The sequence below is a fragment of the Dermochelys coriacea genome, chromosome 10 (genome assembly GCF_009764565.3).
Source record: "Dermochelys coriacea isolate rDerCor1 chromosome 10, rDerCor1.pri.v4, whole genome shotgun sequence".
Taxonomy (NCBI): Eukaryota; Metazoa; Chordata; order Testudines; family Dermochelyidae; genus Dermochelys; species Dermochelys coriacea.
This window is the reverse complement of record NC_050077.1, coordinates 46,863,584-46,875,273: the sequence shown is the minus strand read 5'-3', so window position 1 is coordinate 46,875,273 and position 11,690 is coordinate 46,863,584. Positions and strand designations below refer to the sequence as shown.

The following is an 11,690-nucleotide window of genomic DNA, read 5'->3' as shown; positions in this document are numbered from 1 at the left end:
CTGCTTGGGGGGCATGGCTGAGCCCACCTGCTTGGAACAGCTGATGCCCAGCTGGTGTTGTCTGTGGTCCAAAGGCCAACTCCAGCCTCCCCCGGTGAGAGTTTGGGCTGGATTTTGGTGCAGCTGGGTGTCCTTTTGTCCTACAAAAGGAAACCGGAGTGGTCCTGGACCCACAGGCTCAGACTCAGGGCTTGTTCCTCTAGCACAGGGTGCAGGGAGAGAAGAACAGGCCCCTCCCTTCAACCACCCTTCCAGTGCTGCTCTGTGCCCAGCGGCCTTTGGCTAATTACAACAGTGAACAGGTGCGGCCAAACTTTCAAGGCTCAGAACTGAGGTGGGCACCAGGACTGTAAGAATGGCCTGGGGGGCAGGGCACAGGATGGGGACTCAGGTGTCAGGCCTATAAGAATGGCCCCGGGAAGCAGGGCACGGGGTGGGGACTCGGGAGGCTGGGTTCAATTCCCCTCTGGGCCCCAGGTTTCCTGTGGGACCTCGGGCAATTCATTTCCCTGAGCCTGGGCCTCCATTCCCCACCCCCTGCGATGGGGATAGCATGTCCCTGCCTGGAGGGGGTGTGGGGAGGGGAGTATCCATTAGTGACTGTGAGGCCCTGGGTTCGTGTGGTGACAAAGGTCAGATAAGCAGGGCTGGACTTTCAGTACAGCTCAGCATCCACCTGCTCTGCTCCTAACCCAGTGAGCTGAGCTCTTCTCAGCTGCGCCCGGAGAGGAGCTGGGGAGTTCTCCGGGGAAGGGTGGCCCATGGAATGGTTTTTCTGCTGCCTCTTGTTCCCTGCCCAGCTCGCTACCTTGGGACAGCCCTGGCAGACACTGGTTCCAGAGCAGAGGTGCCCTTCCGCCAAGGGGCTCTGCTGCTGGGAGTGGGGGGTCCCGTCCAGTCCCTGCCCTGCGCAAGTCACTTAGGCCCAGATCCTCAAAGATATTTAGACTCCCAACTACCATTGAATTGAAATCAAGGGAAGGCAGTAGCTTTCAGGATCTGGGCTTTAGTCTCTTTGCCTCGGTTCCTCTTCTGTGCTACGTACTTCCCTGCCTCTGAGCAGGGGTGCTGGACTAGTTTGTAGAGTGGGGGTGCTGAGAGTTATTGAACTGTAAACTGTAAAGCCTGTATATGCTGGGAACCACTTCAAGCCAGCGCATGAGGCCAAGCCCCAGCAACAGCATCTACAGCTCTGAGGAATGTTGTGAGGACAAACACACTGAGAGCGTGAGACGCTCACATGCTGCGCAGCAGTAGCCAGCAGGGCTGGCAGCCAGTTGCTCATTCGCTCTGTCTCCCTCTCAGCGTAGCCCCAGGGGCAGGGGCAACCTACGGCGTTTGCGTCGCAGCTGGGACTAGAACGCCTAGGAGCCAGCTCTGAAGGCCTCTGCCGCCCCCTGCTGGCAGCAGAGAAGAGCTGCCAGCGGCGGAGCCTCAGGCTGTGCAATAAGTCAGCAGGCTCCACGGCTGAAGCGTCACTACATCTGCGGTCAGCTGACTCGGCTCAGCGAGCTGCTGATAGGCTGCGGCGCGGGGAAGTCTGTGGTCAGCTGACTGCGCTCCGAGATCAGCTGATGGGTTCCAGCCCTGGCGTGGGTGAGGGGCCCCCTGCCCGGCGTTGCAGAGACGGCGGGAAACCATGGTGAGCGCAGGCGCTGTGCATGGCTGGGTGGGGGGTGTTAGGCCTTGGCTGGGATTTGGGGCCTGGGGCAGCAGGGACTCTGGGTACCACAACTGGAGCCAAGCCTGAGGGCTCCCCGTTACTAGCCCAGTCCTTGGGGCTAGCCAGGCCAGCGTCACTAGCTTCCTAACATGTGCATCAGGGCAGGGGGAGAGGGGATTTGGGGTTAAACATTGTGAAGGGTCTGGCTTAAAAACTGCTCCCTCCCTCCAGTGACCTGAGATCAGTGGGGTCCCAGGAAGGAGTTGGAGCAAATAGAAAGAGCTGCCCCTTTGCACAGTGGGTAATTGGCCCGGGGAACCCCCAGTGGCAGCCGGTGGAAGACACCCCTTTGAGTTCTAATACCTCTCCTACTTAAATGTGCTCAGGATAAATGAATCTCATGCTTCAGGGTGCAGGCCAGTAAGGAAACGCTGCCTTCCCTGTCTCACTCCCATCGCCCAAAGTACTGCCCTGCAGGATGGGGCAAGTGAAAACTCCTTGTAATGCATCTTTCGTCTGAAGCGGCCAGCACTGGCCAGGGCTGGGGGCAGGATGCTGAATCTGATGGGCTGTTGCTGTAGCAGCACCTGTGTTTCTAAAGCAGGGAGTAATAAAGGCTTCAGCACTGGATGCGCAGGGGAACGAGTGGGAGGGGAAAGGATCATTTCAGAGCCACGTTAATGTTAAACACTGGGGGGATCGGCCATCTTGTTCCCCTTGACCCAGCCGTCTGCCCCCTGCTCTGAGCGGCTTATGCCTGGTTCTGTAGCCTGTGGATCTGTATATGTGAGCTGCCAGGGACTTGTCCCCTTGCTCTCGCTGCCTAACTGCAGCAGGTATAAAGCAGCTGCTCCAGGATACAGGCTCATGGTCTGTATCAGCGTTTGTTGGGTTAAACTGCTGAAGCTGCAGCCTAACTGGCAGCTATTAGGAACGGAAGAGGTTTAGGAACAGGAAGGGGCCATCTGCCCTGTCCCACCTTCACCCCACCCCTTCATCAGACTGATCCCTCTGGGCATACCCCAGCCCCCTCCAACTCTTTCCTTCTCTGGGGATGAGTCTGTCAACTTCAGACTCTGGGCCCAGTTCAGCCCTGGGGGAAGCCCATTGAATTCAGGGCAGTTGCATCCCCTCGTGCCAGGACTGAGCTTGGCCAGCTGAGTCTGGTTGTTCTCCCCAGGAGCTTGCTCCAAAGGCTGACAGCTCTGTGCACAGAGCTGCTGTGCCTGAGTTCGCAGGGGCGTTATACCGTGGGGACCTAGGGCCTGAGGGGGAGAGTTATTTGTACAGCTCCGGAGTGACCCAGCTGTTGTCCGACTCTGCAGCAGGCTTAGCCAGAGCAGAGACCGGAGATGAGGGCAGCCAAGTACCCAGAGAGGAGAGAAATCTAGGGGTGGCTCTTCTGGTGTAGTGGAGACAGGGCAGCAATAACGGTGGGAAATGAGGGTTCCCTGCTCTGGCAAGAAGAGCAGGGCTGCCCTGCAAAGGACACTCTGTCGCTATGTCCCCTGGCCCAAAGGCCACCTGGGTCCTAACTGCCCCCGATCTTCTCCTTCCAGAGGTTCCGGTTCTGCGGAGACTTGGACTGTCCCGACTGGGTCCTGGCCGAAATCAGCACCTTGGCCAAAATAGTTAAGTGGAAGCTTTCTCTGTCTCTGTTTTCTTCTGGCTCTTACCTGGTGCCTAGCACCCTGGGATCTGAGCACTTTTTGCTCTTAAACCTCCCCCCAGAGATGGTATTGGGTGCTGTGAAACCAGACAGTCAGCATAAAGCCTTGACCGTCGAGAGGGGTATCTATGGCCTGGGGGAGCAATGGGAATATCTGAGTGATGCATCCCGATCTGAGCTCTGGGACTCGGGGTGTCTGATGAAGGGGAGAGCTCAGGTCCCTGAGTGACTGGCGTGAACTCTGCACTTGTCTCTGGTTGAGAGGGCGTCCCTAAGAGAGCGGGGAGAGGCTCGGGAAGTACGTAGAACAGGCTTTGATTGAGGGCTCGAGCAATATACTCCGTGCACTACGAGAGCTGGCTGGGGCTTTAGCCTGACTGTTGCATCCAACGCTCAGGGAGTCTCTTTGTGGAATCCAAACCATGGTGTGCCCCGAAGCAAGTGGTTTAAAAACAACCCAAACCAGTGGCTGTTTGGCTGGGGCAGGGCAAGGCTGAAATGGGTCCCCCTGATGTAGCTGAGAGTATGTATTTTGAGGGTAGCTCAGACTCCTGCCAGACAGTGCTCGCTGGGCCCAGCACTGTGGTGGGGTTTTATTTTCTTGCTCTCTCCTTTCCAGTCCTCGGTGAAGCTGAAGCTCATCTGTGGCCAGGTGCTCAAGGACTTGCAGGGCGAGGGGATTGATGTAAGTGAAAGGCGTTCTTCTCCCATGTTCAGCCCAGCTGAGCTGGGATCTAGCGATTGCAGAGATTCAAGTCTCCCCTCCCACTGGCTGGGTGGCGTGGGCCATGTCGAGCTGGCCAGCCTCAGGGCAGGCAGTGCAGTGGAGTGGGTGGGGTATCAGAGTGGGAGTCAGGACACCTGGGTTCTATTCCAAGCTCTGGCACTGATCTTGGGCAGGGTGCCTAACAGCTGTGTCCCTATCTGTAAAAGAAGGCCAGTGATACTCCCCCATTGGGGAGATCTGCTGGTGGAAAGGGTCATACGACTGCTAAATACTTACTAGTAAATAATAGTGTCTGTTGCTCTAAGGGTCCTGTGTGGTCTGCTTCACCTCATCCACCCATTGGCCCTGCCATTGCTAGGGCCAGTGGTTGACAACACGGATTCCCTTGCGGTCTCCCAGCAAGGGGGTTTGGCCGCTAGGGGACATGGGCCTGAGCCATTTGTAACGCCCATCGCAGACAGCAGCTGACCCGCTGTTTAGATCATGGAGGTTCCCTGTAGGACATGCCTGGAGCACTAGCAGCCAGTGGGAATGACCCGTCCTGCACCCCCCATTGTGAAGGCAGCTTGGTCTAGTGGGAGCCAGGAGTCCTAGTCCCCGATCAGCCATGTGGTCTTGGGCAGGTTACTTAGGCTAAATCCAGCGCCTTCTGGTAATTTGGGTCCCCCCTTGAGACACTTCGGCCCCGTTACTCAGAAGTGCTGAGCCCCCACTGCTCCTATTGACTCCAAGTGCACCCAAAACCAGAGGCCCCTTGCGGAAGTGTTGGCCTTAGCCTGGCTCTGCTTGCCCCCGTGGAGGATCTGCTCAATGATCATTCTGCACCATGCCGTGTGTGCCGGGAACAGGGTCCCCTGGGGCTGATGGACCTGGGTGTTGCTCTTCTCTTGCAGTATGAAAAGATCCTGAAGCTAACGTCGGATGCCAAGTTTGGTGAGTGTCGTTCCTTTTCAGAGCAGTTGGGTCCTCGTAGCCTGGGCTCCTCTAGTGCTGTCCGTGAGGCCGTCACGGTGGATTTGGCTCTTTGCCTCACCTGCCTTCCAGGGAGCTTTGCTGGCTTCATTACTAGAACTGACATTCCTCTGTCTATGCTTAAGGCAGGGAGGCTGCGGAAAACCGGCAGCTTTGGGATGCTAGGCCAGGCTTTGGCTGACTCTTACCTCCCCTCCGGCCCATTCCACACCCCTGTGCCCTGGCCTGAGAACATTTTACCTGCAGTGTTTATGGTGCCAGGCTCGGCTTTGTTAGCCACATTATCTGAAAAGCATTGCTGGCTGGGGTGACGAGTGGAGAGGCACGTCCTGAAGCAGTGAAGGCCTGAAGAGTTAATGCCCAGCCATTAGAAACCAACCGCACCCTCTGCTTGTGAGCAAGCACAGAAGCCCTGCTAATCTCCCAGGGTCCTTGCCCCTGTTCTGTTTGGGGGGGACGCTGCTAATTGGCAGCCTGACGAGCCAAATGCTGCCCTGGCTTCATGTTTTTTGGTGGTTCTGGGCCCTTGCATCAGGGGATAACGCCATTTCCTGAGGGTGTCGAAGAGCCCTGGGCCTGATGGTTTTGGTGATCACAGTAGCAATCAAAACTTCCCAGGCGCTGCCCAAACACCCCGGTCCCTGCCCTGCAGAATTTGCTGTCTTAGTATGGCAATGCAGAGGGGAGGGGATCCGTCCCAGGAACTCAGCCTAGTCGGCGTAACAAAGAGAAGGTTAAGGGGTGACTTGATGGGAACCTGTAAGTACCTACATGGGGAACAAACAACTGATAATTGGCTCTTCGGTTCGGTCCAGCAGACAAACGTCTAACATAAGCCAATGGCTGGAAGTTGAAGCTAGACCAATTCAGACTGGAAATAAGGTGTTTTTAACAGGGTCATTAACCGTTGGAACAACTGCCCAAGTGCTCTCCATCATTGGCGATTTCTAAATCCAGATCTGCTCTGGTTCAAACAGGCATTAATTCAGGGATGCCCAATGGGCTGTGTTACACAGGTCAGGCTGGACGATCGAGGCCAGATGGGACCATGATGTAAGCTGTGAAATGTCCATTTTGGTTTTTATGAATGAGCTGACCCCAGTGAGTTCCGCAGTGTGGCTGGGAGCCACACTGCTTGGAAACAGGAGTAGGTGAAAGTGCCCTAGGGAGCTGTTAATCTGCAGCAGCAGGGTCCATGGACAGTGTGCAGCTGGCTAGGGCAGGGTAGCTTTACACCCTTGCTGGCCACGAGCTAAGTTTTCGCTTAGACAGGCCCTTACTACTCTGGCCCTTGACCATTATTAGTATTTGTATCCCTAGCATCAGTTGATTCTAGTTAGACTTAACCTCTGCCTGTCCCAGGCTTGTTTAAATCCTAACCTGTTTTGAGTCCTGCTGGTTGCATTGACTCCCCCCTCCCTCCCACACACATATCAATCCCCTGCCCATCGTGGCTTCTCACCCAGGTTGGTGACAATGAGCCCAGCTCTTTATGCCTGTTTCCCTGCTGCCCCTCATGGCCCAGTGTGAGGTGGTGTCTGTCCATGCACCCTCTCCAGTCTCTTGCAGATGATGAACTGCAAAGGGCAGGCCACGTCAAGGGCTGTCGGATCCTACGTCAGTGGAGACTGACCCTTGCAAGGGTCTGTCAAAGCTGCCTCCCTGCGGGGAAGAGCCCTGCTGCCATGCAGAGGCCCAAAGATTTCTCCTCCTCTCTCCAGAGTCTGGGGACGTGAAGGCCACTATTGCCGTGCTCAGCTTCATCCTCTCCAGTGCGGCCAAACACAGCGTAGACAGTGACTCTCTCTCCAGCGAGCTGCAACAACTGGGGCTGCCCAAAGGTAGGGGAAGTGCCAGGGGATGGGTCCCTCCGAGTGGGCTGCAGCGCACTGGGGAGCCCTGGGGTCAGTAGCGGCAGATGTCTGGTGTGATGTCAGCCAGAGGAGGGAGCTGGGGAGCGGAGCCCAGGCTCTGGATAATTGTGTCCTTCCACCCTTGCTCCAGCCCTGTGTGGAATTCAGTACATTGGCTCTCGGGGGAGGAGGCAATCGCTGCTGGGTTGTGTGTCCCCCACACTCTCCCATCAGTGACAAGTTAGAACTCGCTGTGTCAACCAGCAGGAAGGACTTTGGAGCAGTAGGCCATCTTCTGGTTGAAATGCCCTAGGGTTCCATTGTCCCCCCGGTATCCCACATGCACCCCAGCATCAGCATCCTGCTAGAGTCCCCCAGCTAAACAGGCCAGCTCAGCTGTTTGCAGCCAGGGTCCCTTCTGAGCCCATTGGAACTGGAGTCGTGTTGTGCAGGGACCGATCTGATGTTCTTTGGTGGGTGATTTCTTGGTCTCCTTGTTTTGTAGAACATGCTACAGGATTGTGCCGGTCCTATGAGGAGAAACAGAGCCCCCTACAGGACAGCCTGAGGGCACGCAGTCTGAGATGTAAGTGTTCCCCCTCTGGCCATGCAAACCTGACACCGCTCCAGGCAGCGGATGGGAGATGGTCCTTCAGCAGGGGTACAGGCTGGCACCACTGCCCCCACCCCTCCAGCTGTTCTCCTATGTCCATGAATGGAAGTTCAATAGGACTTTCCCCAGCCATTCTCCTCTGGGACTTCCTGGGGAGAACTTGCTCCTGAGGGCTGTGGGACAGGGTCAGAGTTTGCTGAGGGTGGCTGGGTTTTCAGCAGCAACCGAGGGGATGACCAGGAGCTGGGACCAGAACGCTGTTGTCTGACCCCCTTGGCTGTGACCTTGTCAGCCCAATAGGTTAGGATCTGGCCAGGTTAGTTCACCTCCAGGACAATCCAAGTGCAGCAGGGAGTGGTGCAGGTGATGCACTAGGCGGTGCTCTGCCCTCTACGTTATCTTTCTCTGCCACAAAGAGAGAGACAGAGCTGAGGCGGTGCTAACCACTTGGACTCATGGGAATCTTTGCAATGAGGGGTGCTAGCTGTGTTATCCCAGCCACACTCCATCTCGGAGGGCTCCACTCCGCTGACCTAAACTCCCTTGTTATTTCAACTGGAGACGTTTCCTTCCTGTAGTGTCTTACTTTGTCGCTGTAGGCCGGTAAGACAGTTGCTGGCTGCATTTCAGGAGTGGTTGAAGCTGCTTAATGCTTTTGAAAAATGCTTCCCAAATCCATATCACTGGCTCGTGCATAGAGAGAGTGTTTTACACTGACAGCGCAAACCTGAGACTGGTTTTGCCTCTGTCCTCAGTGAACCGTCTGGACTCTGTGTCCTGGAGGGTGGATCACACGCTCAGCTCCAGCGAGCTCCAGCAGGTCAACGAGCCCCTCGTGCACCTGAAGTTCACCATGCGAGACGGGGACCAAGGTGGGACGGAGCCCTTTGCCATGACCGTGTCGGCAGAGAAGTTTCGGGTCTTACTGGCAGGTGAGTAGACAGCAGACAGGCAGCTTGGAATCGTTCGCCTCGTCCCTGCCCTGCCAGCTCGTGCTTCCTTTCCTGTGTCCCCTCTGCTCCCCTTACTGCCTGGGGCAGAGATCGGCTGTCTCCTGTCGTGTCATTTCTCTGTTCCTGCTCACAGCGGAGAGATTATTCTCTGCCCTGCTGTGACCAGTGAATTGGGAACTGACTGCAGCGCCCCCTGCTGAGATCCAGGTCACTCTGCCCCCATTGGCTGTTTGCATCTCCTCTTCCACTTTCAGAGCTGAGACAGGCCCACGCCCTGATGAAAACTCTCAGCTGAGGAGCTGGGAGGATGGCAGCGAACATGGAAGGAGCCAGCTGATTGTGCTGCGGCCTGTCAGAGAGTCTGGTGGGTGCGGTTCCTCCGCTGGGGAAGCCCCTCGCTGCAGACACTGCCTGGGCAGAGATTGGACTGGGCTCTCTCCTCCCTTCTCAGACCCTTGCTGCAGCTGAAACTGACGACTGCTCTTCCCACTCTTCCTGGCTGCTGTCTCCTCTACCTACCTCTGTTGCTGTGGAGCCTCCTGCCTGCCCCTCCTCCATCCTGCCTAAAAGCCCTTGTGCTTCCAGGACCCCCACCCCAGGATCCATCCCCAGAGCAATAGTGCTTGGGGGCTTCTGCATCTGCTAATGAGATCTCCACCTCAAGACCAGCTTCAGCTTGGAGTTCCCATAACAAAGGTGTCCAAACCCGTGGGCCGTGCCACCATGTAACACACATGCCTCTGGAGAATACCCAGGCCTGCCGGCTGGAGGCTAGTTTAACAGTGAAAGACTCTGAAATCCCCTGCCCAGCCCTTTGTTGGTGGCTCTGTTCCTGAACAGCTGCAGGGAGCTGACCTGCCCTTTTGCTTCGGCCTGAATTGTCTCCTGTCGCTACTCCAAGGCAGGTGCGCAGGCTCCCATGTCTCCTCTGGAGACGTAGCATGCTGCAGCCCTCCAAATGCTGCGGCTAGACCAGCTCCACATCACCTGTTGACTGAACTCCTGCAGCAATCCAGGATGCCTGTGGCTGGGGCAACTCTCCCAGTCGTACATAAGAGGTTGGGAAGTTTTACCAGCTGAAGCAGATGGAGTATTCTCTAGTCGCTTCTTGCTCCCCCGCATCCCTCCCCTAAAAAGCACTTTGCCTCTGTTCTGTCCACTTCCTCTAAAGGAGCCTCTTGCCTGGGGGTGGGATAAATGCAGCTTTTCTATCTTTCTGTCCCGCACCTACCGCCTCTTCCAGGGCAGCTCAGTGCATGGAATAAAGGATCAGCAGGAATGTGCATCTGTGAATCTCTCCATGCGTTTCCGGTTGGCCTTGGCACATTAAGCCAGTTATTAATAATGTTTCCTATTTTGCCAGTGGGATCCAATAAAGCCATGTGCTTAACAAAGGCAGTGCCCTGCAGGAGTGTTTTTAATTTGCACTGCTGCCTCCCTTGTTAGCCCTGTGCCCTCATTTCTGAAACCCTCACAAGATGGGGAACAGAGACGTGTCTTTAAATAACTGGAGTAAATCTTTCGTATTTGAAAGGGAGGGACTGATGCCATAGGCAAAACTAATCATACCAGCAGGTGCCCTATAAGCTATTCCCACCCCCTGCAGCTCTGTCAATATCTCTCCATCCTACATAGGCCGTCCCCACTCCTTCAGTCCTGACCTTTGCAGAAACCAGAGACAGGGTAGGCAAAGTCCATAAATTATTCGCTCACCCCAGCCTTGTCTTGTAACAACCCTGGCTAGTCCAGCCGTTGCCCCAGGCACAGCTCTGGTAACACAGCCATCAAGGGACCAGTCTGGGTTTTGGTAACCATTTAAATTGTGCTCCATTTACATTGGCCCTTGCCACTGGTGCCCTATTGTGCTAACCCCCTTTCCTGGCTACAGCTCAGGGCTCTGATTTACAGGAACATCACAGCTTGGGGGTGATGCAGTTGCTTCTTTAGTGCAAAGCCTGCGTAGCCCTGAGGTGGTGAAGTGGGTAACCATTTTAACTGCAGCCTTTGAACTACATTTGGTAAATTGCTGCTGAACAGCAACAGACCAGGGAAGCCCTATATTGTTAAGAATAAGGCCGTGTTCCATTAATTGAAAGGCAATACAGTTAAAATGGTACAAGAAATTGTTTAGTTTCTAAGGCCAAATGTGATATCGCTTTAAAACATTTTCTTCTTGGAGGGAGGGGAGAAACCCATTTTGTTATTTTTAATCTCCATTTTCTTGTCTTGATTTACACTCCTGCTTCTTCCATCGTCTCTTGGTGGTTGGTTTGTCCATCACAGGCAGCATGGTCTGGGGAGGTAAACCAGAGTGGCAGGAGTTTTGGATTCTATTCCTGGCTCTGCCACTGATTCTGTATTCTCAGGCAAATAGCTCTGCCTCTCTGTGCATCAGTTTCCCCATCTGCAATTATGGGAAACTAGTACTGCCAACCCCAAGTGTTCACATATCATGAATCAGTCCCCCAAAACCATGAGATTGGCTCAAAAATAATAAATCTTGGGCTTTTGTTTTTTTCTGCTTTTTGAGCCTTTAGGCTTCCTGTTTTTGCTTATTGTCTCAGCAACCATGAGGGTTAGAAATGTACTTTGTCAGGTTTTTTGTTTTATTTAAATGAAAGCTGTGAATCACATGATTCCAGGAGCTGGGGCTTTAAGAATGTATCATGAGAGCTGGCAACACTGAGTGTGAGGTGGTATGGCCTCCCTCCAACCCAGAAGGGGAGGAACCACCCGCTGTGGCCAGAGCCAGGCCCATCTCATCGGAAGTGGATAGGCAGGACAGGAAGTATATAAGATGAAGCATCCAGCTCAGTTGGGGCTGAGACAATGAGGGAGACAGACGCATACTGCTTTTTCCAGTCTGCTGGCTTCGCTGCCAAGCCAAGAAACATCCTGCTCCTGGAGGAACCTGTGTCCCCAAAGGAGCTGTTGGGACTGATGCTGGCCTAGGGACAGCCAACTCCAGTCTGGCTCTAGTGCTGCCTGAAACACAGTCAGCATGTTGCAGCAGGATTCCCCGCTGCCCCAGGGGCTGAACACTCTGCCACTGTTAGGGCCCTGGGCTGGGAGCCAGTGGAGTCAGATGGGCCCAGGGCCCCCTACCCACTGCCACCCGAACCTCTGGGATGTCAGCCTCACCCCTGTAGGGCAGGTGGCCAGTGTTAGCCTACCCTCTGCCAAAGCTAGGACACTTGACTATTCACTGCCCTGCCTTAGGGCTGGAGTCTTGGACCATTT

The 11,690-nt window shown here is 55.1% G+C and overlaps 1 protein-coding gene across 2 annotated transcripts; it reads left to right on the top strand.

Annotated features, from left to right (window-relative positions):
- The first annotated feature begins 1,412 nt into the window (after positions 1-1,412).
- Positions 1,413-9,733, top strand: LOC119862082 (COMM domain-containing protein 4-like). 2 transcript variants are annotated; one of them, XM_038418057.2, is made up of 8 exons: positions 1,413-1,642; positions 3,223-3,294; positions 3,952-4,017; positions 4,953-4,992; positions 6,753-6,872; positions 7,390-7,470; positions 8,253-8,429; positions 8,705-9,733. In XM_038418057.2, the coding sequence occupies exons 1-8, from the start codon at positions 1,640-1,642 to the stop codon at positions 8,743-8,745; spliced, it is 600 nt and encodes a 199-aa protein (XP_038273985.1). In that variant the 5' UTR covers positions 1,413-1,639; the 3' UTR covers positions 8,746-9,733. The 2 variants fall into 2 exon arrangements, with proteins under 2 accessions (XP_038273985.1, XP_038273986.1); XM_038418058.2 differs by lacking the exon at positions 6,753-6,872 and having other exon boundaries at positions 1,484-1,642.
- Positions 9,734-11,690: the final 1,957 nt, after the last annotated feature.

Excerpts from the sequence above, each read along its gene's own strand:
- LOC119862082 (XM_038418057.2), top strand. Across the intron at positions 4,018-4,952 it reads TGCAGGGCGAGGGGATTGAT|TATGAAAAGATCCTGAAGCT; the intron begins GTAAGTGAAAGG and ends CTTCTCTTGCAG. Across the intron at positions 8,430-8,704 it reads GTTTCGGGTCTTACTGGCAG|AGCTGAGACAGGCCCACGCC; the intron begins GTGAGTAGACAG and ends TTCCACTTTCAG.